This window comes from Rhea pennata, chromosome 22 (genome assembly GCF_028389875.1).
Source record: "Rhea pennata isolate bPtePen1 chromosome 22, bPtePen1.pri, whole genome shotgun sequence".
Lineage (NCBI taxonomy): Eukaryota > Metazoa > Chordata > Aves > Rheiformes > Rheidae > Rhea > Rhea pennata.
In genome coordinates, this window is record NC_084684.1 from 6,051,985 (window position 1) to 6,075,148 (window position 23,164).

Here is a 23,164-nt window from a genome sequence, read left to right on the forward strand (position 1 = left end):
TCCTATAGAGCAGGCTGACTCCTACCTGCTTTATTTCTTCAGGGTGAAATTCCCAAAGATGACAGACTTTTGGAGAAGTCCCAAGTCTCTACAACAGAAAAGGAGAGCTGAAGTTGCTGTGTCACTTAGGTGGATCCTGTAAGTGTTTTTACAGTAAGGCCTTACTAGGTAAGTACCCAGAGGCAGGGTTGTTTCAGAACAGTTACATGCTGCAGAGCTGTACAGCACAAGCAACAGGGCATCTCCATTCAGATTCCAAACCTAACATTCCCATTTTTTAGGCAGTGATCTATCTGAAAGGGAATGGCAGCTTGTTAGCTCTTGCTTTTCCTCCCTTTGAGGTGAAGTATGAGTGCAGCTACAGGCCAATTTCAAAGTCTCTCAGTCAGATTGAAGTGCTAGCACCTGGTTCACGAGAAGCAAGCCTTGCTCTGAAGACTGCTGGGGCTGGAGAGCAAGGCAGGCTGGAGGGTGCTTTTGCGTGGGAGCATTGTGCCACCCTGTTACAGTGGGTGCCCTGGGAGAACTAAAGCATGTATCAGGGCTGGTGGTGTGCTGCACCATCACCCCAGCTCTAGAAGAGGAACACTTCACTAGCCAGGGCAACTGCTCTATCTTGGATCCAAGCGCTGGCTTTTCACATTCACTTCCTGTGGTTTCTCTCTGTAGAGCAATGTGGCAGTGTGTCTTGCAAGACAGTTTCTATGCAGCATAACCTCGTGTTTGTGAAGTCTTTGGCAAGATTAGTGTGCTCATTTGGAGCTTTCACATGACAGATGATGACCTGAGATGTGGTAAGTTAACTTTCTGTCTCACTAAATCTATTATGAGCCTTTACAGTGCAAAAAGATGAACCAAATAGTAACCAATACTGTTCAAATGTTGATCAAGCCATTTCCTAGTGTAGGCCTACATAGTGGAGTGTTTTTTTGGTTTTTTGTTTTTTGTTTTTTTTCCCTAGGTGCAGAAGAATTTGCTATCGATTTTCTTGCAAATGTTTCTGGGCTTACTCTCAAATCCAGTAAATGAGCAACCCAGATACAGTTATCCAGACAGTAGTCTAGAAGTGGTGATCACTGGCAGACTTTGCAATTAGCACTAAGTGTTGTTGGTTGATTTGTTCATTTTAAATCCCAGAAAAACTGTTAGAAATAATCCAGCAAATGCATTATATTAATACATAATTCTTACTTAAATGTACTGTCAGTGGAGGACTTCTGTACAAATTCCTAGTCTGCATTTAGTTTTTCAGTGGCTGTAGTTGATGCTTGAATGTTATGTATCATCAAGGAGTACTTAATATTTTTTCTTATGTTGTTGCATTATATTATTACTAATTCTTTTCATTTGATTATAATTTGGACTTCTGATACTTGAGGAGATCTGTTTTTCTGATTATTTGACAGTGATGCTTTAAAACCAAAACTAGAGAAACCTTATGATGGACTTGGAGTTCAGAGACAAAAAACTTGTTTTATATAAAACAAGTTTCTACTAATTCAGTGAACACAGAATGTAGTGGAAACTTTAAAATAAAAAGTGTTGCTTTCTGTATCTTTGTAAATGAAATAACCTCATACAAGAGCAGAGGTTTGGTGGTGCTTTTTGGTTATCAGAGAGAAATAAAATAGGCAGGAAAAAACACAAAAAGTATCAAACTTGGAGAAGCAATTCTGGACTTGGAATCTATTTTAATTCCTTGTTTTTAAACTGGTAGATAAGTGAATGGTATGTTACTACGTTATTACAGAGATGAAATGGACTTTATGCTTGGGAAATTCATGTTTAGTCCTAAACTGTGTCACTTTTACCTCTCAGAGAATGAAAATATTTTAAAACAAATCAATGCACATGCTGGGGTCCTGCAGTGCTACTTTTAACTGCTTGGAAATTGGCAGGAGACCTACTTCTGAAATACTCTTGTCACTTTTTTTTTCTTCCCCTTTTACTATTTACACTCTAGTTAAGCTTTAATGTGTTTGTTCATGTTACTTGATGGGGTACATCTAGATACAATTTCTGCTAGTCAGTACAAGCATCTCTATGACAAGCTTCAACCATTACTTTCTTGTAACTGAAGCACTGGAGGGGCCCACTGCATATTCTAAGCATGCAAAACTTAATTTGGGATCCTCCGTCAGAGAGGGAGGGAACTGGGCAGCTCTGCCAGACTACAGATGCTGTAAGTAGTAATACTAGCATGGTAGTGTGATGCAAGTAACTCCTGTACCTTGCTTGGCAAAAGCCTTGCAACCATACTGCATGGGATTTAGCTTTAGGCTGTCCTTCAGCACACTGACTGTGCCACCCTACAGAAGTCAGAGTTAGTGTAAGCATACAGAAACTCTTGTCTAGCTTCTACAAAATCTTGGGACAGATACTGCCACAGTATAACTATGTGCTATTTGGAAAAAATCTGTTTGCTTGTTGTGGAGCTGCCACTTGATAACATCTATAGATGTCCTTGCTGTGCTTGCCGTGTGGGAAACACTGGCTAATCAGTCGCCTTTGTCTGTCCTGCCCTATTATTTTTACAAGCCTCTGCTGTATCTTTTCCCAGTTGTAACACTACTCTTTAAACCTAGAAAGATACATGTTTGGTGGCTCAAAATGCTGAGATAAAGGTTGTTTCAAGTTCTGTGCTGCTTGAAGTTGTGGCTTAGCACATACAATTTTATATTAATTTTCCTGCGTGTGCACTTATCTCTTGCTATTAGGTGAAAGACCTGTATAAGCAGATAAGTAAGTAAGTTTGCCTAACTAAAGTAAAACTATTTTCCTTGTCTAATTGTCCATTTATGATCATGGGTGCTTTTAACTACAGTTAGATATAACAACTACCAAGCAGAGGAGGAAGTGTGATTTCAGAGTTTCCTTTGGAAAGTACCTATAGATAACTTTCTTTCTTCTACTTTCAACTCTCAAGTTCAGGAGCTTCATACATACTGCAGGTGAGATTAACTTTTCCACTCTATGTAGGGCTTCTATTTAGGTGTCTGTATTTGGATTAGTTTTTTAGATTTCTTTTGTAGTTGATGAAGGGAAATACAGGGAACTGGAGCGCAGTTTATTGCTTATGAGATGTGAGTGCCCTAAGTAAGAGGTGTCCTGCTTGTGCAATGCCACCTCCTTTCAAACTAGTCCTTTAGGCTCCTTTTGGAATTGAATGAGGTGGGTGGTGTTTCCCTCTGCAAATCATCTGTCCCTCAGGCTGGTGCAGAGTAGTCTTAGGCTGCTGTAAATTCACCCAACAGCTTACTCCAAAATGCCACTGTATATGAACTTTGAGTGAGGTATAAAAGGGTATGTGAGAAGGATGGGAAAACTTAATCTCCCATTCTCTGTGTGCTTGTTATCAGGTTTTATGATGACCCAAGATTGTACCCCTATATCACATACTCCCCTGCAAATTAATGTTTGCTGTAAGAGACCTGGCACACCTTGTCCAAAGTGGCATATCCTTTCAGTTACTGTTTTTATAGCTGTTGTTATCTACAGCATTTACAATTCAGCCTAGATTCTTAAATGGAAGGTACGGATTGTGCTGCTTCTCTCTGACTTGGTTAACAGTTTGGTGTTGATGCCAACTACCTGTTTGTTTTATCCTTTAAGTGCCATTTCTTAATTGCAGAAAGATGATTTCCCACATTATTTATAAAACTGCACCAGCAAGGTTACAGCAGTTCAGTCATACAGAATACTGTGTTAATTGTCATACTGGAGTAACAGAAAAGCAGTCCTACTTGATTCCCTTTTTCTTGGGAAGACTGCAAAATCTATCACTGGAAGTTCTTAAGGAAAGGTTTATAACAAGTATTGCTGAGAAATAACATAAGAGCACTGGTAGTACCCAGAAAGGAGAGAAATGAATTACAGAACCTGCAGAGTTCATGTGCTATATACATCATTGCTGGCCTGTCCTTAGCCAGAGCCATAACATTTTACTTTGCCTTTTGGCAAAAGGCAAAGTGTTTCTATACCCTTTACTTTTGCTACTTTTGTTAATTAATATTCTTCTCTTGTGCTGGTTGTTAAATGTCAGTTAATGCTGTGTCAGTTAGGCTGCTGCTGTGTAAGCTTCAAATGCTCGTGTGTTTTAAATGATTCATTTTTCCTTTCAGCCACACTGCTCTCTACCTATCTTTACCAAGCACAGAAGTCTGAACTACAGATTTCATCAGACTTAACATCAGAGATTTGTAGAGCTTTAGCCATTACTCACTTGAGAGACTAAGTAAATTCCAAAAGTCAAGGACCTTATGAGGTAAGGGGCATCTTAAGATTTCTATCCCATGTTGGACATCCCTACAACCCTCTTGCAAGAGAAATCATGGCAGATATTTTCTGGACTGAAGGAATCTCCAATGAGACAGTTGCTAATACCACTTCAGAATTCAACTTGGAAGCAAACTTCCAGTATCCCCTCTTTACTGTCATCTACAGCATTGTCTTTGTGCTGGGACTAATAGAAAATGCCTTAGCTCTGTATCTCTTGTCCTGCAAAGTAAAGCACACCTCTCACTCCTATGTATACATGATTAACCTGGCCATGGTAGACACTTTGTTTGTTTGTGTATTGCCTTTTAAAATTCATTACCATGTGAATCGGAACAATTGGATCTTTGGTGATATGGCTTGTAGGATAACTGGGACTTTGTACTATATCAATATCTATCTAAGCATAGCCTTTTTCACCTGCATTTGTGCTGATCGTTACATTGCAGTGTTGCACCCCTTCACATACGTTCAGATCAGAGTTGCTCATTATGTGATGGTGGTCGTAATTATTTGGATGGTAGCTCTAAGTGTCATGATTCCACTCATCCTTGGAGGTCCCCTTCACAACAATGGTGTAGGCAACAAAACGGTGTGTTTTGAGAACTTCACTACCAGTAGCTGGACCTATCGCATGGCATCTTACAACATCCTGGCCTTAGTTTTTGGTTTTGTGATCCCATTTTCCGTCATTCTCATCAGCTACCCTCTCATTGCCAAGAGAATTTCCCAGATCAAACACAGCATTCGCAAGAGGAAAGCCCTGCGCACTATCTACATCATCTTGTTCATCTGCACCTTCTGCTTTCTACCGTATCATCTCACTCACTTGCTCCACTTCTTAATGAGAATCCAGGTCATCCAGAATGAACCGTTTACCAACTTGATCTACAAAATGCGAAGGGTCACCTTAGCACTCGTCAGCCTCAACTGTTGCTTCAACCCACTCTTGTACTACTTCACCTCTTCCAGTAAACAATGGCACTTCAACTTCAAGCTCAGATTCAGGTCTAAAATAGTGTACACAATCTGTGACCAGAAATTTGGGGACTACTCTTACATTTATAAGCTAGAACAGAGACAGGGAAATAAAAACCATGAAGATATAAATCAACTGACCTACTTAAAGTAAGTACAATATTCATCTTTCCAACTGTTGTTTTGAAATCAAACCTTTGAAACCTACCACTCATTGATACAGTGATTATATTATGGGACCACTCTAAGGAAATGCCTAACAGCTATGTATTATTAGTATTGGCCAACTAGGACTGTACATGGGGGAGCTGGACTTTTATGTAGTTGTAGATAGCATGTAGTAACATGTTGTGTATGTGTAATGTTTTGGCCTCCTTTTGTTTGTTTTGGGGGTTGATAGGCGAACCCAGGGTTCCTGTCTGGAAACCAAGAAAGATTTACTTGGAAGAAACCAGCTCCCTAATTGACTATAACACTGGAAGTTGAGTTGATCAGGGTACTCCTGCCTGGCTTCTCCCTTTTTTTTTGAGGGATCCTGTGTTTTCTCCCTTGGGGCAAACTCTAGCCAGCTGGGTTCTCAAACTGCTTTCTGACTACATTCCACAGCCCAGTAAGGGCTTCTCATCCCTTCTTTTGAATCAATTGATTGTCTTTCTGAGAAATATTTCAATACAGGCTTTCTAGCATCATATGCTGATGGATTCAGGCTTGGCAGTTAATATCTTAGTTTCAAAAGATAATGAATCTTGATAATGATAATGAATCTTGATAATGATCCAAGTATTTCTCAGTCAGTTAACCCTGTGTACATAAAAAAGCTGCTCGCCCTCAAGCTGGGTTCCTGCAGGACTTGTAGTAAACAAGTATTGGCTTCTCTCTCATTGAGGAAAGTTTTGGTAGGAGCTGGCTGAACTCCTTACACTATGCAGTGTGGCTCATGAGTCAAAGCCCTTTCTACAATGATTGCATGATATCACTAAAAATACCTAACCTACTTCATCCCTTCTCTTGTATTAACAGAACACCTAACTTCTGAGAACAGCTGAATTTTCCACCTTATGAACATAAGACTATTCCATCATGACTTTGGAAAGAATTTAACATTTGTGGGTTACCAGAGCTACCAGAAAGCACTGGCCTAGCTGAAGAACCTGCTTAAAAGCTAATGGTTTACTTAGAGGATATGATTTTTGGTAACAGACATAGAGTCACTACTCTGCTCTGTCCCATACCAGCACAGAACAAACATAAAACGTGCATATATGTGACTGGCCTCCTGGTATGCAAGACAGGTGAGAGAATGAGAATAGAAGAGAAATTGTCATGAGGCTTGTGTGGCAAGATATGTCTAATGCTAGCAGTGCTAAATCAATATTTCAATTCTATGCACAAAACACACTGGAAGCCACACTTTGACCTGGTATTCTGCAGCAGGTCATCAGGGTGCCCATTTTATGCTGTGCTCCTGGACCTGGAACAAGAAATGACATGGATCTTAAGGAGGTAGGGAATGGGATTATTGTGGGGACAGAAGTGATAATGGATCTCTATAGAATGTGGTAAATTCTTTTTGCACAAACATTGCAGCTTCTAACCCTATTCAGCCAGTGGTTTGACAGCAGCTGATGCTGCAGCCTACTCTCTCCTTAAGAACAGGAGATAAGAGGTTTGGAAAATAAGGAGCATGGTAATAGGGATATGTTGGGATCTTAGAGGAAGAGAAGCATGCGGTATGACAGAAGCAAGGGGCTTGAATCTGGGAGGCTATATTACTCCATTAAAGCCTTCAATAACCCATCCTAGCAAACCAAGTTATACATGCAGCAAGCAAAGCAATAGTAGATCTGAAATTACTGTAATACAGCTAGAGCTTTGCAATAGTGACTTTTGTGTGCAGTACTAAATTTCTTATGATAAGCCTGGATAGAACTGGAGTGAGTTCTCCATCTCTGTATCTTGCTCTTAGCTTGGAGGTATTATTTTTTTAAATGTCTGTGAGAAGAGCTGATCAACCTCTTAAAATATTGTTAACGATGGTTCTTGTGTTTCTCTGCTAGAGTGGACTTGGTAAGATCTTGGAGAATCTTTGTACTTTGAGCATTTGTAAAATGGGGGTGATGACAGCATCTGAGGGCTGAGGTTATGACAAACTAACCATTTACCTTTCAAGAAGCTGCTATTTTTGCCCCCTTCATGGGCTATGGAAAAGCTTCCCAGCCCTGGAGGGCCTGTCTTCTCTGCAACTGAGCAAAGTTCTAGTGCTATAGACAGATAAGGAAAGATTTCTATTAGACACCCCATCTAGGAGTGCTGCTTTCCTTCAAGTCTCTGAGTTATCACTGAGGGAAGTATGCATACCGTATAATGGGTAATAAAAGCTAAGCTGCAGGGTAAATATCATATGTAGGGCTTTGTACTGCTGCCTATGTTAAACTTTTAATACTTTGCATTTTATTCTGAAAGGGTTATATTAGCTTTCAAAGCTGCTTCTTTTGAGCCCTCAGGCCTGCTCCTAGTTCTGACTTTATATTCCCTGTAGGGCTATCACTGATACTAACCTTTTATAACAAGTCAGCTGAACTCTCCTGCTCACAAATCTGAAAGACTCCAAGTGAGCTCTTTTGTCCCACTAGAGTCCCAGGAACAAGTTCAGGGCAGGAGTGGGGTTGGTCATGGCTGATACTACTCACTTTTATGAGTAAACTGAAAGCCTAGAGGTTGCACAGAAAAGGCCTATTAGTATAGGTTGGTACCACTAAGGTTTTAAAGAAAATGAGCTGTGCAAGTAGAAGAATGCTGAATACCTCTTACCTTACTGTGTAACCAACTTAAAGCTTGTTCCTCAGGGCTCTTTAAAAACAGGCTGCGGTGACTTCCTGGACAGGTTTCTGTGAAAGATGACTGCAGCATTGCTGAACAGTAATCTTGTGTACACTCTTGCTGCAGTTATTGTACAAACATTTTAATTCCTGTATTAAAAGGAAACCAGCAACCTATAGGTAGTATGTCTATTCTTAGTTTTCCATTTATAACAATGTAAACAAAATAAAATCTAAATCCCTCTGAAGCGTGACTGTGCCTGTTGCTTGTTGCTCAGGATGTACTCTGTGGCAGTCCCTTTTTCAGCAGGGATGTGAGATAGCTGCCTAGCTCTTCATCCTAGAGAGAGAAAAGAGAAAGCTAAAAGCACCATTCTTTTTGACTTTTTTCCATTGGGGGCAAGAAATTAGACTGTGCTACCTCGAAATACACTGAAATAACCCTTGGACCCAGCAAAATTCAGTGTCAGCAGTGTTCAAAAATAGAAATCAATTCAGTTAGCACAAACCCAGTTCTGGGTGTTCTTTCAAAATATCAGTGTAAAACTCCTATTTGTCAAAGAAAGTGTTTGGACCTCTCTGAGGTGTTTCTTTTGAAGCCAAGAATAAAGAATTACTGGGTTTTTTTTGTTTTGCCATCAAGAAATTTCCTTGCTGTAAATAAATTTGACACACACACACACACACACACACCCTTGAAAGCAAGAAAATATTACTACTACACCTGATCTTACCACAGTTCTGCTTTAGTGGGCTTTCTGCTTTTTGTGCAAGTTTTACACCTGCCTTACAAAATATCTCTACACTCTGTATGGCAGTAGTAATACAGTTGATTGATTGATAGGTAGAAGCTTGTTACTATAGTATCCTCAAAACACAGATAATGCGCTCCTGTGTGACCACTCCAAACCAGTTGCCTTGTTTCATGCTCTCAGATAAAACTGACTCAGTTGAGCCCTGTAAAAATGATTTGTGCTAAAGCTAAAATGATACAAAGAAAATGGCAAGTGCTTGCTCTATGTTCTTTCAAACTACTTCAAAGATAATGATGAAAACTCACCCTTACAGTAGCAATCCACACTACAGGCCATTTTCAGAATGTCAGAAGTTAAGATCAATTGGAGTTGCTTGAAAAGCATGTTTCTAAGTGTTCCTACCTGGTAAGTCCACGATACAAGCAAGACTTTTGTTCCTTGATCCTCTGAATGTGCTGTAGCTTGGATAAGAATGGATTCTACTGTTATAGAACCATCAGGGAGATGCTGAACTGAATAATCCTTAAGGACCCTGGTAAGAGACAAGGTATATGATTTATTTTGGAGGGGATAAACAAATACACACGCTGAAGGGGTGGGCAATTCTGAATTTGGAATCCTCAAGAGCAGCTTATGTTACAACTTTTAGCTGTGTTTCTGAGCCAGCACCTACTGCCTAAAAAGGCAGAATGGACCCTATTCATAGCTTGCTTATTCTGGTGTTTATACTAACCATGAGAGGGTCACACATTTCCTATAGAGTTTCATTTCAGGCTTTTCTGACTGCTAGAGCTGCAGACCGAGACCCTATTCATCTGAGTAAAACACTAATCTTGGACTAGACCAGCTGCCTTTAGGACAAAAATATTTTTAAGTTTCAACTGTAACCAGCTTTTGAACAGTTCTAAGGGCTATCTCGACCCCTGTGCCTGATGGTCTCACTCTGAACTAACATCTGAACTTCAGCTAGAAGTAGCAGTGACAGAAGCAAACCCACAGGAAAGATTTCAGCTGGCCTGCGCAAGCTTGACAAAGACCATGGGTATGTGTGCTGATTACCAACATGCACTACTACAGTGTAACCACTGTTCTGGTTATTTTAGCTAAATAGACTGAAATCTAGAGCAGCTGAGTTTTCTGAGCTGCAGTTTTCCTCATCTGTCCCACTCCAGTGTGGCAACTTTCCTTAACTTTATATATTTGGTCTAGAATGGCAGGAAGGGGGGAAGGCACTTGTACTACCTATATTAAGAATGATATGCTCTAGTTCATTCCTGTCAGGAAAAGGCAAACACAGCCAAGAATGGACTTACGCTTTGAGATGGTTGTATACACGAAGCACTGTCTCATGTTCCTTCCGCGGGTCCTGAATGTGAACACGGCAGGTGAAACGTAACTGATGTTCTGCAAGGCCCAACTCTTTCAGGGCTTGCTCTGGAGAAACCAGACGGAAGCTCTGGAGGAAAATTACAAATCCATTAGAAGCTATTTCTTTTTGCCTGTTCTTTTGAAATTTTGTTCCTCCTCTGTGGTCAGCTGCACACAGCTATGTGTTCATCACTGCAAAACTCCGGCAGGTAAGATAATCAACTTTTCAATCTCTGTAATGTCTCAGTATATGGTAGAGGGATAGTGTAGTGGTTATCGCATCTGCTTTACATGCTAAAGGTCCTGGGTTCAAGCCCCAGTAGAACCAGCACCAAGAAATCTTTGGGAGGTTGGACTAGATGGTCTCCAGAGGTCCCTTCTAACCTTACTGATTCTATCAAAAATTCTGTGAAATTCAGTTACTACTGCAAACAGTAGCAGCTAGGTGCAAGTGTGTGCAGAATGGCAGAGTAGGAGGAAAGACTGCAGCAAATATCCAGATAAATGGTCATACTGCTTCCTTATTCCCAAAATTGCATACATCAGAGTTGCTGTCTGAATACAAGTTGGTTTAACCTCTTTTTATCACACAAATGATTTGCTCAAATATGAATATTAGGCTGTAGAGTAAGTACTTCTTCCTTGGCACCTTTCAGTCCTTGCTCAACAAACTGGCCAAAAACCACAGCTTCCTTAGTATCCTTAGCCATACCGTTAGCTGTACCAGGCAGGGGGCCAAGGAAAAAAAAATAGATTTTGAAAAATAGCAGCTCTTCAGTCGGATCAATTGTTTACTCTGACTTTATCCATTAGCATTTGAGACTGACCAGTAATAAGTCTACCATCCCAACTCCCTGCTGATGAGCCGGAAGATACTAATGCCAAAGTTGTGGGATTGGTGAAGACTGTCAGTCAGGCAACTGCCAGTCTGAAGAGTCTTTCTTACAGGCTAATCCCACTCAGAGGCCTGCAAGATCAGCTGTTGCTGGGGCTCCTTCCAAGAAACTAGGACTACATACCTTTTGCTTGTTTTCTGTTCACCTAGATCTTCCTTGTGAATGACAACAAACTCATACAGAGGGCAACAAGTGTAAGAACTTTTTTACTTACATTATCCTTCATAATTAATGTCCCATGCATGAGCTTTGGCTTCTTGACATCTGGCAAGAGACCTAAATCAACGCCAGCAGAAAAGAAAGACAGCAGGATTAATGATACAGTCCTACTTTTTACATTTACAAGACCATTTTATGAGTTAACAGATTAGATTTTCAAGTGAAATAAGGGTTATACATTCTTTCACTGAGGTATGATAGTCTCTGAACCTATGATTTTACATTTTCATTTTCTTGTTACTTAAAAACAAAGTATATGGTGCTTAAACCACTATCAATGCTCTAGAAATATGTCACTTCATTTCACAGGAACCCCCACTAACCACTAATAAAGCATGTTCTTACAGCAGTGCTTCCTGTATAAGTCACCATTTCTACAAATGGCCCTACAATGTAGTCCTTACATATTGCAAAAACTATACAAATAACTTCAGTACAGCGATAGGGCCCAAATGAAGAAAATCTTTGAAAATGCATCACCTATTGCCGTCTCTCTCTTCAAGAGTCCCAGAGAGATGTCCACTGGAATGCTGGGATTGGTGAATATTGTTGTTGTCTCTCCATTTGCAGGCATGTAACAGTTCACATCTGTAGTGTAAACAGTCAGTGTTGGAAGGACTTAAAGGCGCATTTCCCATCCCAGGCCACTGTTTCACCCACAAGCAGCATGCAAGCAGCCCCAAACTGGATTGTGATTTGATTTTAGCAGAAGCCCTGTTTAGGACAGGAAATGATTAACAGCAATCTGCTGAAACTTAAAACATGGATTTTAAAGAGGCTGGAAAGAAGGTTGCTGCAGAAGCCAAAGACTGACATCCAAAAACCTGATGGCATTACCAACAAAGAGCCATGATTATTTTTATACCCCTCCCACACAAGGCAACAGAAACACTCTCAGAACAGCAGCAGTACCTACTAACCCAGCTATGCTTAAGTGGAAAGCCTCCTTGTGAAGAGGAACAAGATCACAGGCTGCAACAAAAATGTTTGTGACCTGATGTGCATAAGTTACTGCAAAGAAATCTGTAGCCAGTAAGTGAACATCCAATATAAATTCCATGCTTTCTCCACTCGTCTTTTAAGAGTCAGCTGCTTTTTAGGTGTTCGTTTTTATTTTTGGAGCTCATTCCCATTTACTGAAACTGTTAACACAGAATTTCAGATATTTCCCCCACACACACCTGCCTCTGCTTCTTCTAGGAGTCTGAAGAAATACAAATTAAGTAAATACTGGACTAAAACAATATAAACATATCAAAACCACTTGAATTGTTCTTAACTAAGAAAAAACCCACAATTTTTAAACAGGCACTGCTCTTTGTTACAGGCATTAATTTCTGACTTGAGGGTGGCTGACCAAGGGAACTGTAAGTAACCTTAGTCCATTAGGCAGTGTAGTTTGGCATAAAGCATGTGAACATAAAGCCTTCCTTCTACTGCCATTCTCTCCCCAGTATCAACAGTGTACATACGAAATTCCTGTTCGATTTTCTGCTTCAGGAACTCCATTTTCTTTGCTTCACCATGGACCAGGAGAACATTTTGTGGCTCAGCCTGGCGAATCAGCTGCATTATTCCCTTGGCATCAGCATGGGCACTGAAAGACATGTATTCCACCTGCATCTTCACCTCCAACTGTAGGGGGGGGGGAAAAAAGCATAAGCTTCCTGAATCGGGAAACACTTAAACCACACAGGAACTGAGCCAGACCTCTCCAAATTTGTTTCAGAGAAGGAAGCAGATCACTAAATTAGAAAATGAGGCTGGACAGATAGCTGCTTAGCAACAGAGACTGAACACACTGCTGTATAGAAAAACACTCAAATTTTGAAGGATCAAACTGCAAGTTTCAGAGTGCAATTCTCACCTCACATTTGCCAAAAACAAATCAATACTTAGCACATTTAATACCAATTTTAATGTCCCCTTCAGTATGAAACTGTATCACTATTACCTATCTGACTAACAGAGATCTACTTACTAAACAGCATTATACATAGTGGCATACATCCAATGAATTACAAAGCAATGAAACGGCAGGAAGAGATATGCTATTGCCAAAACAAAGGAAAGAGGGAAAAAAAAATAGTCCAACTCTGATGAAAATGTTACTTAGGTATTTTCAATGATACTCACTGCATATTCCCGTTACAAGTACATAGTGTCTTAGCTATCATATAAATTTGTAACGAGCCTCCCTAGAATGCTCCTCCTTGCTGAGAAGAAAACTCACTATTTGTCGTCCTTCCATTTCCAGCTTGCGTTGTCCACTGAGAATCTTATGCCCCACAGTTCCTTGCACACAGTAGCCTGGCATGATGACCTGAGAAGAAAACCGGAGAAGTCTGGAGACTCTGCACAGACACACGTAGTTGCTGTTAACATAAAAATACCTAATATGCATAATGCTGATCTAAGATTCCGTTCTTCCCATCTCACATACTACCATCCTGTTTTGAAAAGTTACTTCATTCAATTTGCTCCCTTCTGCAGCTTGTGTGGTAAACACCCAACTACAGCAGAACATATGCAAGGATGAAATTAGAAAGTGAGTTGCTGAAATATGTGTACCACTCAACATGAATTATTGCTAGTTACCAGTGGCTTCTAAGTAGCTTCAGATGAATGAAAGCATTTGTGAAAATAAAGTCTCCTCCCCATCTCATGGACACATACCTCCAGTGCTTACCCTGTCACACACGGCAGAAAACAAGACTCAGAGCTTGAAAGAGCTCTAGCCAGGGTTGTTCCATAGGAGAATCCCTGTCACTTAGCCCCAGACACTCAGAAAAAGTTTTCCTGAAATCTTTGTTCTTATAGCTGTATCAATAACACTATCACATTAACAAAAAATATCACTTAGGACAACGGAGTTTCTTACCATGTTTTTTTCATTCCCTGCCCATTTCCTGAAGATCTGAAGGGATTGTCCTGCATGAAGCATTCCAGGGGTTGCAAACACAACCTAAAGTTCAAAGATGTATCAAGATTGTTCTTTCAAATACCTCCCAATACCAATCAAAAAACAAATCAATAAAAGATTGTGTTGTAAAGGATCTGTCTCCTGACTTTATTCAAAAGGAACATGCTGCAAAATCAGCAAAAATGGTATCGATTATATGACAGTATTTTGGGTTTTTTTCTGGCATTTTAGCTTTACTGGAATAAAGATAGCAAGATCTTTAGTACAGTTACAGATACTGAGGCATTCAAATGGGCTGGCCCTAAAAAGGTCTTGGGGCAAGATGCTGTTATTAATGGAGTAAATGAGGCTTAGCCCTTGCAGGCTGCCCCTTTGCCTAAACCAGGAACAGAGTGGTACAAAAATGGCTCCCTGCCCCTACACATGTGCTCTATTACCTTCTTAATGCCCACCTACCATAGGTCCTGGATTATCTGCAAAGGCCCGGTCAAATGCTTTGATGTGTTTGAATTCAAACATGTTTCTCTGCACAAACGTTTTCCGAATTTTTTGATTTGTCCATGTGATAAAGAGTTTGTAATAATGATTTGCCTTTTCTGTCAGTCCCGTAGAGAAGTAAATTGGAGCCTTCAAGTTCATTCTTTCCCTGTAGAAGTGTAGATGTGATACAGATAGATGGGATTGCCAGATTGGGATCTTGGCTCTCCATGCTGAATGTCCATGAACCCATGTAGTCTCCAAAGATTTTTATGCACACCCCACTCTTAAGGAGTCATAAGGTAGCATTATGATAATGCCGTATTACTATGCATTTATTTATTCAGAAGTCAGCTTTAGTTCAACTCTCTTTCTAATCTGCTACAAACATCATCTATCAATTACAGATGTCAATCATTCTGCTATGAGAAATAGTATCAAATGATACTGCTTTTCATTATCAGAACCATTTCCGCATCTGAATATTTTCACACTAAATTCACAATGCTTATGGGTAAGTTTAATATTTTACTACTTCATTACTCCTTCCCCCTCCCATGAAAACAATTTTACAATAATGCAAAGATGCAGTAAACCTTTTAAAATGACAATTCATCCTAAGTAGTTGGGTGAAGAGTGGAGAATGATCCTGAAGATATTTAGTTTACTGCTTAGAGGCAGAAGCACTAGAAAACACACAGAAACAAAATTCTGAACAGCACAGACCAACATGCAGAGGAACACCAACTGTACACTTGTACTGAACAGACATAAAAGAATCATAGAAACTTGTCAGCACCACAACATGAGGAGGAGGAAAAGGAGGAACATGCATGGAAGAGGCTGCACTTACCAGAAGGTTTCCAGTAAAATGCAAAGTTCCTGAGCACGACCAAGGGCAAAAACTGGGATGAGAACCTGCAAATGAAATAGCGATTTAAAGTTTGCTAAACTGAAACAGCATGCAAATGGCCCAGGAGCATTATCATTCTGGAACAGGCCCCTGAATTCCTTCTGATAGTCCTTTTTCTTCCCACAGGGATCTATTCCTCAGCAGTTTTGGAATGAAAGGCACTGATATTTGACAGGCATACAGACACCTATCCATCTGCCTAAGACCTCAGCTTGTACATACTGAACAAAGTCTCTGGCAGGGTATGGAGCCTGTGAGTATATTCATTTCTGCTTGGTTGCTCCTGGATCATATGAAAGCAATTTCCTGTGAGGGAAAAGTAAGATTAGGCTAATTCTCAGACTGGGTGTGATTTCACACCCTTTTCACCAACTCTTACTTTCTAGCTGGGTCCCTTCAAGACAAGGCAGTTTTCTTGTAAGCTGCTTTTTAGTTCCCTGTTCATCACAGCATCATGACAGAGAGGGGATATTGCAGCTACTGAAAGCATCTGTCAGTACAGTGGAAATTGTACTGTCACACACTGTCAGTACAATGGGAATTCACTTTATCATTCCTTAAGTCTCCGCATTTAGAACTTCCCATTTAATCAGGATTTAAATGAACTAAGTCCTAGGAACATAGCATCAGATCCATAACTTCAGTCAAATCAACAAAGCTCCCCTATATTCAGGATTTCCATTTCTAGCTGCAGTTTCTAAGGGTTTGGTTTTTTTGTTTTTTTGGTTTTTTTTTTAATGTCCCTTACTAGGCATGCTCTAAATCAAGTGTTAATGAAAAAAAGAATCTCAAAAATTTCCTTTATATTAGTGGCAGGGATGAAATTTCTGAGAAAAAGAAAAAGTCAATTGGAATTCTGAAACAATGGACTGATGCAATTAAAAGCCACGTTATGATGCTTTCGTATGTTCCATGTGCTTTGTGACTAACTGACTTCAGCATCGGTTGTTCACATCAAGTCATACATATTGGAAAAGGCTCACACAAACAGAACAGCTAAGCAGGTGAAAGCCACATGCAAGGCACTTAAGCATCATTTATTGCATTTTAAACTGTGCCTTTACAGTAACAGCCAGCAGAGTGTTGAAAAGCACTAAGTATGATGCTGAGCAAACAGACCTGGCTACACAGAAAATCATTTCTAAGAAGCAGTAATCATAGAATCATAGAATGGTAAGGTTGGAAGGGACCTCTGGAGATCATCTAGTCCAACCCTCATCATAGCCCATACAGGGACTGAACCCATGACCTTGGCATTAGCAGCACCACACCCTAACCAACTAAGCTAAACCTGCAATCTGGACAGACAGTCTCTATTTCTTAATTTACATGGCTAAGAGGATGTTTCAATACACACAATGCATATAAAGTTAATTTTGTTTTCATCCTCCATAATTTGGAGACTGTAAGCATAGCATTTCCCTTACTGTCTTGTTCATTTAAACTATGTAAAGAAGAAAAACTGTAAGCGTCTAATACTCTGCTTTTAAAAGTACCAGATGCAGCAATACAGGAACTCCATCAGTTTCATATAGTGGTTATGCATGGATACTTGAGTTAATCAGCAGTAACACATAGCACTGCAGAACCAAAAAGAGCTTCACAGACTGGAAAGTACATTACTTAGATTATTCCACAAGCCATACCTTCCCTCCTCTTTCTACAGTCTCATGAACTTTCTTCAAGAAATCTCTCTCTCTGCATCGTTTGGAGTCTCTGATAGTTGTGGCGTAAGTGGATTCACTTATTAATAAATTCGGGCGACACTTATCAATCCAGGCAGCACTGAAACAAAATGAAATTGTCAAAGTTTATCAAATTGAGAGATGGTATTTGGCATTTATATCTGCTAGTCTCAAAGATGGATGAAGTATGTCACTATCTCTGTTGGCAGACAGGAAAGCAAGAATGCATATGTGTACCGGCTGGCTTACCCATAGTCATCTAGGACTTTCACGATAGTATCAATTCTCCCGTCTCTATAGGCTATGCTTGCTTTATATGAATTCAGCCCAGAATAGAGACTAACTCCACATACTTTGAAAAGCAATTCTTCTCCAGTCTGTTGTTTTTAATGCTTTACAACATTATTCTAAATATCACCAATATTATAAATCTCTCATATTTACCTGTAAAAATGAATTCAATCCTAGATTTAAAGCTTGTGATCAAAGCTCTCTTGGTTTAGAAGATATCTTAGCAAGAAAGCATTTCAAATATTTAAATTCAATTACTGCACAGTCTTAAAAAGGAATAATATGACTACGCAGAAGATTACAATAAGGTCTATCTTGAGGAATCAGTGTAAATCTGTTCATTCTCATAATTAAAAATTGCATTCATCTTTCTAGGAAAGGCATCAGTAAATGTTCCAATCTCCTTTACAAGAACAAAGAAACAATGCTGATAAGCCCCTGTGGAATAACAGAAGCTGCTGCTAAGATCTTCCTGTTTGAAACACATATAATTCATAGAAACTCAGCTTCCTACTTACCCTAAATGTCTGTCTGGAGTCATATTATAATCACCCTAATGGAAGAAGAGAAATCCATTTATTTCTCTAAGTAATGGGACACATGCTATTAAAAGGAGATTTAGGTTTCTTTATATGTTGTTGTGCATACTTACAGTGTAAACAACAGATTCACATCCAACTTTAATCTGGAACATGGCTGCTCCCAGCACATGGCCAGCATAGTAGGCCTTGATCTCCAGCTCCTCATCCACCTGCATGAACAGGCAAATACTGCAGTAGTGTAAACTTTTTAAAAAGATAAAATTGCTCAGCCTTCTACAGCAATACAGTTGGTTTGACTGAAAAATATGCAGCAATGGTCATTTACCTGAACTGTCTGGTGAAGATGAACAGCAACAACTTTTTTCATACAGTCTTTAATCATTTGGGATGTGAAGAAGTTAGTTTCCCCTTTTTTATCTACAGTGATTTTCCTATAGTCCTCCAGGAGGATGGGACAGATAGCCTTGGTAGGATGCGTCATGTAAATAGGCCCATCATAACCAACCATTTCACTGAAGTATGGTAAAGCTCCACAATGGTCCAAATGAAAGTGGCTGCAGAAAGACAGAAAACACAAAGGAGATATTGCACAGGAATTTAGCTGGAAGTCTTCAGTGCTTGCCTGGTTCTCAAATATTGTTTCAGGCTTTTAAAAGCACTGCACAACACAGAAGAACTAAGAACCAACCAAAATATGAACGATGGACCTGACACTTGTTTGGGTTACTAGTTTTAACAAATCACAGGAAAAAAACAGCATAGAAAGTTTCCTGTTTTCCCTTTGAGTTGTGACAAGGAAGCAGTTTTCTCACCTGATGATGACACAATCTAGAAAGTCAGTCAGCCTTCCATTCTGAGTGATGTAAGAAAAGTCAGGAAAGCGCCTCTGTAAAAAAAAATTTAAAAAGCAGGTCATCTATTACTAAACAAAGCCAAATAATGCTACATAATTAATCCAGCAAAACAATGGCATGAACTATCCATAACACTGGGAACATGCTGTAATCCATCTCAAGGCAAAATTGCAAGTCAGCAGACTGCTCTGGTGCCAGCAATATGGTAAGAGTTGTACATGACACTGTCAAGATTTATGTGCAGAAAGAGTCAAAGAGAAAAAGGGTGGGAGGACTGTCAGGGGAGAGTTAGAAACCTCACCTTGCAAACAAGTAAATTACAGGCAAGTTTATCTTCAAAGCAAAATAGATGGCCAATGGACTTCAGCTCACGCACAGGCATTAAGACAAAAAGCATCAAAATCCTTTCTGTAAAGGCACATTTGCTCTGTGCGATGCTTTGACTCTTTCTATTGTACAAAATATTTTTGCATTTATGCCTTTCCTACCTTTATAGGGTAACTAATATCAGGAGTATTATCTAGCTCTACCTTTAAAGCACCAGCAAAGCTTCCATACCACATGTCTCAGTGTGGATACCACAAGTAAATAACTGCCCAAGAACAAGCCTCCTCACAGGAGCTATCTAACTAATGATAGGATTAATACTTTGAAGTATAGAAGATCCCTACCCATATGAGGCGCAGCAACACCAAAAACAAATGGGAATGGGGCACTCACAGCTCTCCTAGTATTTTTTCAGGGTCTATAACCCAGGGAGAGAGAAAGAAGGATGGTTGGATGGTAGAACTTCATACATCAGGAATACCTGAGGGGACATAGCTCTTGCACAGGAAGACAAGATTTTGGAAGGGCAGTACTAGTTCATTCTCCAGCAGTGGCTGATACAGATGTCCAACAACAGACACCTAGCTAACGGCACCCATGTGCCATGTAAGATGGGTCAGGCAACAGAATCACAGAATGGGTAAGGTTGGAAGGGACCTCTGGAGATTATCTAGTCCAACCTCCCTGCTCAAGCAGGGTCACCTAAAGCATGTTAGACAGGGTTGTATCCAGGCGTGTTCTGAGTATCTCCAGAGAAGGAGACTCCACACCTTTCTGGGCAACCTGTTCCAGTGCTGTCACTCTCACAGTGAAGAAATTCCTCCTCATATTCAGGCAGAACTTCCTGCGGTTCAGTTTGTGCCTGTTGCCTCTAGTCCTGTCACATGGGACTACTGAAAAGAGTTTAGCCTCATCTCCTTGACACCCTCCCCTTCAGATACTTATAGACATTGATAAGATCTCCCCTCAATCTTTTCTAGTCCAGGCCAAACAGGCCCATCTCTCTCAGTCATTCCTCATAGGGCAGATGCTCCAGTCCTCTGATCATCTTTGTAGCCCTATGCTGGACTCTCTCCAGTAGCTCCATGTCTCTCTTGTACTGGGGAGCCCAGAACTGGAAGCAGTTCTCCAGATGAGGCCTCACCAGGGCTGAGCAGAGTGACAGGATCACCTCCCTTGACCTGCTGGCAACACTCTTCCTAATGCACCCCGGGATACCATTGGCCTTCCTGGCCACAAGAGCACATTGCAGGTTCATAGTCAACTTGTTGTCCACCAGCACTCTCAGATCCTTCTCTGCACAGCTGCTTTCCAGCAGGTCAGCCTCCAGCCTGTACTGGAGCATGGAGTTATTCCTCCCTAAGTGCAGGACTCTGCACTTGCCCTTGTTGAACCTCAAGAGATTCCTCTCCACCCAGCTCTCCAGCCCGTCCAGGTCTCTCTGAATGGCAGCACAGCCCTCAAGTGTATCAGCCACTCCTCCCAGCTTGGTATCATCAGCAAACTTGCTGAGGAGGCACTCTGTCCCTTCATCCATGTCACTGATGGATAAGTTAAACAGGATGGGGCCCAGTACTGAGCCTTGGGGAACTCCACTAGCCACAGGCCTCCAACTAGACTCTGTGCCACTGGTGAAGATGAATAGGTCAGGACAATGAACCAGGAGCTCTGCTGGGAAAGGCTAGGCAGATATGCCTTAAAAGTATCTCCATTAAACATTCAGGTTTCCCCACTATACTCACATCATCGTTGTAGCCCATGTGCATCCCGCAGTCAAGCATTACATTTTTCCCTGCGATGGACACAAGGATGCAGCTGCGCCCAACATCCTGGCCAGCCCCTGGACCCAAAGAAAAGGAAGACAAGCAAGGCATCTCTAGCAGTACTTGCAGTCACTTCAAAAGAGAAGCACTGAAAGATCTCTACAAACTTCATTCTATCAGCCTAACTCCCTTCCAATGCAGGAGAAGACAACTTCCTTTCTTCCAAGCAAGTCGATCTGTTAGAGGTAAGCAGATGTGAGCTCACTTACTCCATTCCCTAAGCCTATGAGAGGGCCTCCCAGCTCCTGTTGCATAACTGCACTTAATATAGCATTGAGTCCAAGCCCATAAGCAGTTCAGATGCAGGGTAAATTTGTCTTCTACCCAGTACTGTGCAGTAGCAGTTACATAGTTGCAGAGCAGTTTTAAGAGCAAAATAATCTCTTAACTACCTGAAAATGTCCAAATAGATCTATTTGTTCTGAGCTACAGGAAATAACTAGCCCAAAGGCAAAGAGTCAATCACATGGAATGCAACGTTCTCAGGGTTGTGACCTACCCCACGTACTCTGCATCTCAGTGAAAGCACGGATTTCCATGATGCACCAGGAAGTCTGTTCCAAGCCAAAAAACTACTGGCTAGGATAGAGCAGTTCTGCTTGGAACATCCGCTACTCTCTCAGCGCTTAAATGCATGTCAACAGCTTCTGTGCAACTCGCAAAATAATGAAAAATTTGCTTCCCGTGGATCTCTAGCTCCATTAAGTTTATTAATGCTCTAGTCATATTGTACAATACTAGAATAAAAAAACATGTGTAGTACCATGATCTACAAGCCCTCTACCACCAATATCTATTAATTAATCTTTTCATTTAAGAATAGAGTTTGCAGACTCTATTTGAGTTGTACTTATCTGAACAGCAAAAGAAGGACAATGGCACCTTGATGTCGCACAAGCGTAACATATTCAGCTATACTATTGTGACCAGCTTTTGTGGCAGAGAAAGGCACATATATCTCCAACAGTCTAAAATACATTCTTTCCAACTCTAAATTTCAATTCCAACTTGTTTCTTTTCAAGCAAATCACAACATACAAAGTTTTTCAGCATTTCTATGTTAAGACCATTTTAGGTTTGGACTTACCCAATGGAGTGACTTTTATTTCAGGCATTTTAACAAACTCTAGATCTCAAGCAAAACAACAAATTCAGAGATAGTTTGATGAGGGCCATAAAGCCAAGATAAGATTTAGCCTTTATTCTCAGGCACCATTACACTTCTTTTTCAGTATCAGACAGAAGACTTCAGCTGAGGCCCCACTTCTTCCTAGAGGAAAGACAAACAACATAAGTGTGATAAGTGCACACATTACTAGCTTCTCCTAGAAATTCATGTCTGTTTGGCTTCAGTAATAATAGTCATGTTTTCTTATGCTTCCTGAAAGCACGGATCAATTCCTTTGTGTTCAGATCACCTTTAATCTTCAGATTAACTCAGTGCAAGAAGCCAGGCACCACGTACAGCGTGGAGACAGCAAACGCTAGGGGTTTCCACAGGCTTGGTGCCCATCGGAGGGTCGCTCTGAGGAAAGGGCCCCTGCTCCCTATTCAAGCCGGCACTACTCCCTGGTGCCGCCGGATACAACCTTAATTTGGCAAGGCGACACCCCTAGAAGCCACCTCCGGGAGCCTGCCAGGCTGCGCCCCAGCAGCGACCGCCGGCGGCCCCGCCCTCATCGGGCCAACGGCCGCAGCCAGCAGCTGCGCGGCGACCCGCCAGGGCCGGGCCCGGCAGCTCTGAAAGTCCTCAGGCCGCGCCACGCACCTGGCCCACCTGCGCGCGCACTTAACGTGCGCATCTCCCCTTCCCCACCGCCTCTCACCACCGCGCCCCGTCTCCTCCGCACCGCTTCTGCGCACGCGCAGCAACCCTTCCGCCGCCCTCCCCGGAACCGGATTGACGCAGCACCGGCATGCGACGCCGCTCGCACCGTGGCCAATAGCGCCCCGCGACGCAGCCCACCGCCCCGCCCTCCCGCGCGGGGATTGGCCGGGCGGCAAGCGCGGCGCGGCGCC

The 23,164-nt window shown here is 41.2% G+C and overlaps 2 protein-coding genes across 6 annotated transcripts; one reads left to right on the forward strand and one right to left on the reverse strand.

Annotated features, from left to right (window-relative positions):
* Nucleotides 1-62: 62 nt before the first annotated feature.
* Nucleotides 63-8,537, forward strand: LOC134150036 (lysophosphatidic acid receptor 6-like). 2 transcript variants are annotated; one of them, XM_062593514.1, is made up of 4 exons: nt 63-138; nt 670-794; nt 4,122-5,403; nt 6,274-8,537. In XM_062593514.1, exons 3-4 carry the CDS (start codon nt 4,331-4,333, stop codon nt 6,287-6,289), a joined length of 1,089 nt encoding a protein of 362 aa, XP_062449498.1. In that variant the 5' UTR covers nt 63-138; nt 670-794; nt 4,122-4,330; the 3' UTR covers nt 6,290-8,537. The 2 variants fall into 2 exon arrangements, with proteins under 2 accessions (XP_062449498.1, XP_062449499.1); XM_062593515.1 differs by lacking the exons at nt 63-138; nt 670-794 and adding an exon at nt 2,858-2,951.
* Nucleotides 8,195-23,036, reverse strand: INTS11 (integrator complex subunit 11). 4 transcript variants are annotated; one of them, XM_062593510.1, is made up of 18 exons: nt 22,972-23,036; nt 22,233-22,415; nt 21,065-21,162; nt 18,954-19,027; nt 18,467-18,695; nt 18,252-18,350; nt 18,118-18,152; nt 17,270-17,408; nt 15,564-15,628; nt 14,690-14,879; nt 14,192-14,275; nt 13,544-13,633; nt 12,783-12,945; nt 11,791-11,898; nt 11,306-11,367; nt 10,141-10,283; nt 9,230-9,359; nt 8,195-8,412 (listed from the first exon to the last, which is right to left on the reverse strand). In XM_062593510.1, the coding sequence occupies exons 2-18, from the start codon at nt 22,258-22,260 to the stop codon at nt 8,347-8,349; spliced, it is 1,803 nt and encodes a 600-aa protein (XP_062449494.1). In that variant the 5' UTR covers nt 22,261-22,415; nt 22,972-23,036; the 3' UTR covers nt 8,195-8,346. The 4 variants fall into 4 exon arrangements, with proteins under 4 accessions (XP_062449494.1, XP_062449496.1, XP_062449495.1 ...); XM_062593512.1 differs by having other exon boundaries at nt 22,923-22,982; XM_062593511.1 differs by lacking the exon at nt 22,972-23,036 and adding an exon at nt 22,914-22,958.
* Nucleotides 23,037-23,164: the final 128 nt, after the last annotated feature.

Coding starts and splice junctions, on each gene's coding strand:
- LOC134150036 (XM_062593514.1), top strand. CDS start 4,331: ATGGCAGATATTTTCTGGACTGAAGGAATCTCCAATGAGACAGTTGCT.
- INTS11 (XM_062593510.1), bottom strand. CDS start 22,260: ATGCCTGAAATAAAAGTCACTCCATTGG. Junction 21,163..22,232: donor AATAAAAGTCACTCCATTGG/GTAAGTCCAAAC, acceptor CTTTGGGTCCAG/GGGCTGGCCAGGATGTTGGG. Junction 12,946..13,543: donor AAATGGAAGGACGACAAATA/GTGAGTTTTCTT, acceptor CCCCCCCTACAG/TTGGAGGTGAAGATGCAGGT.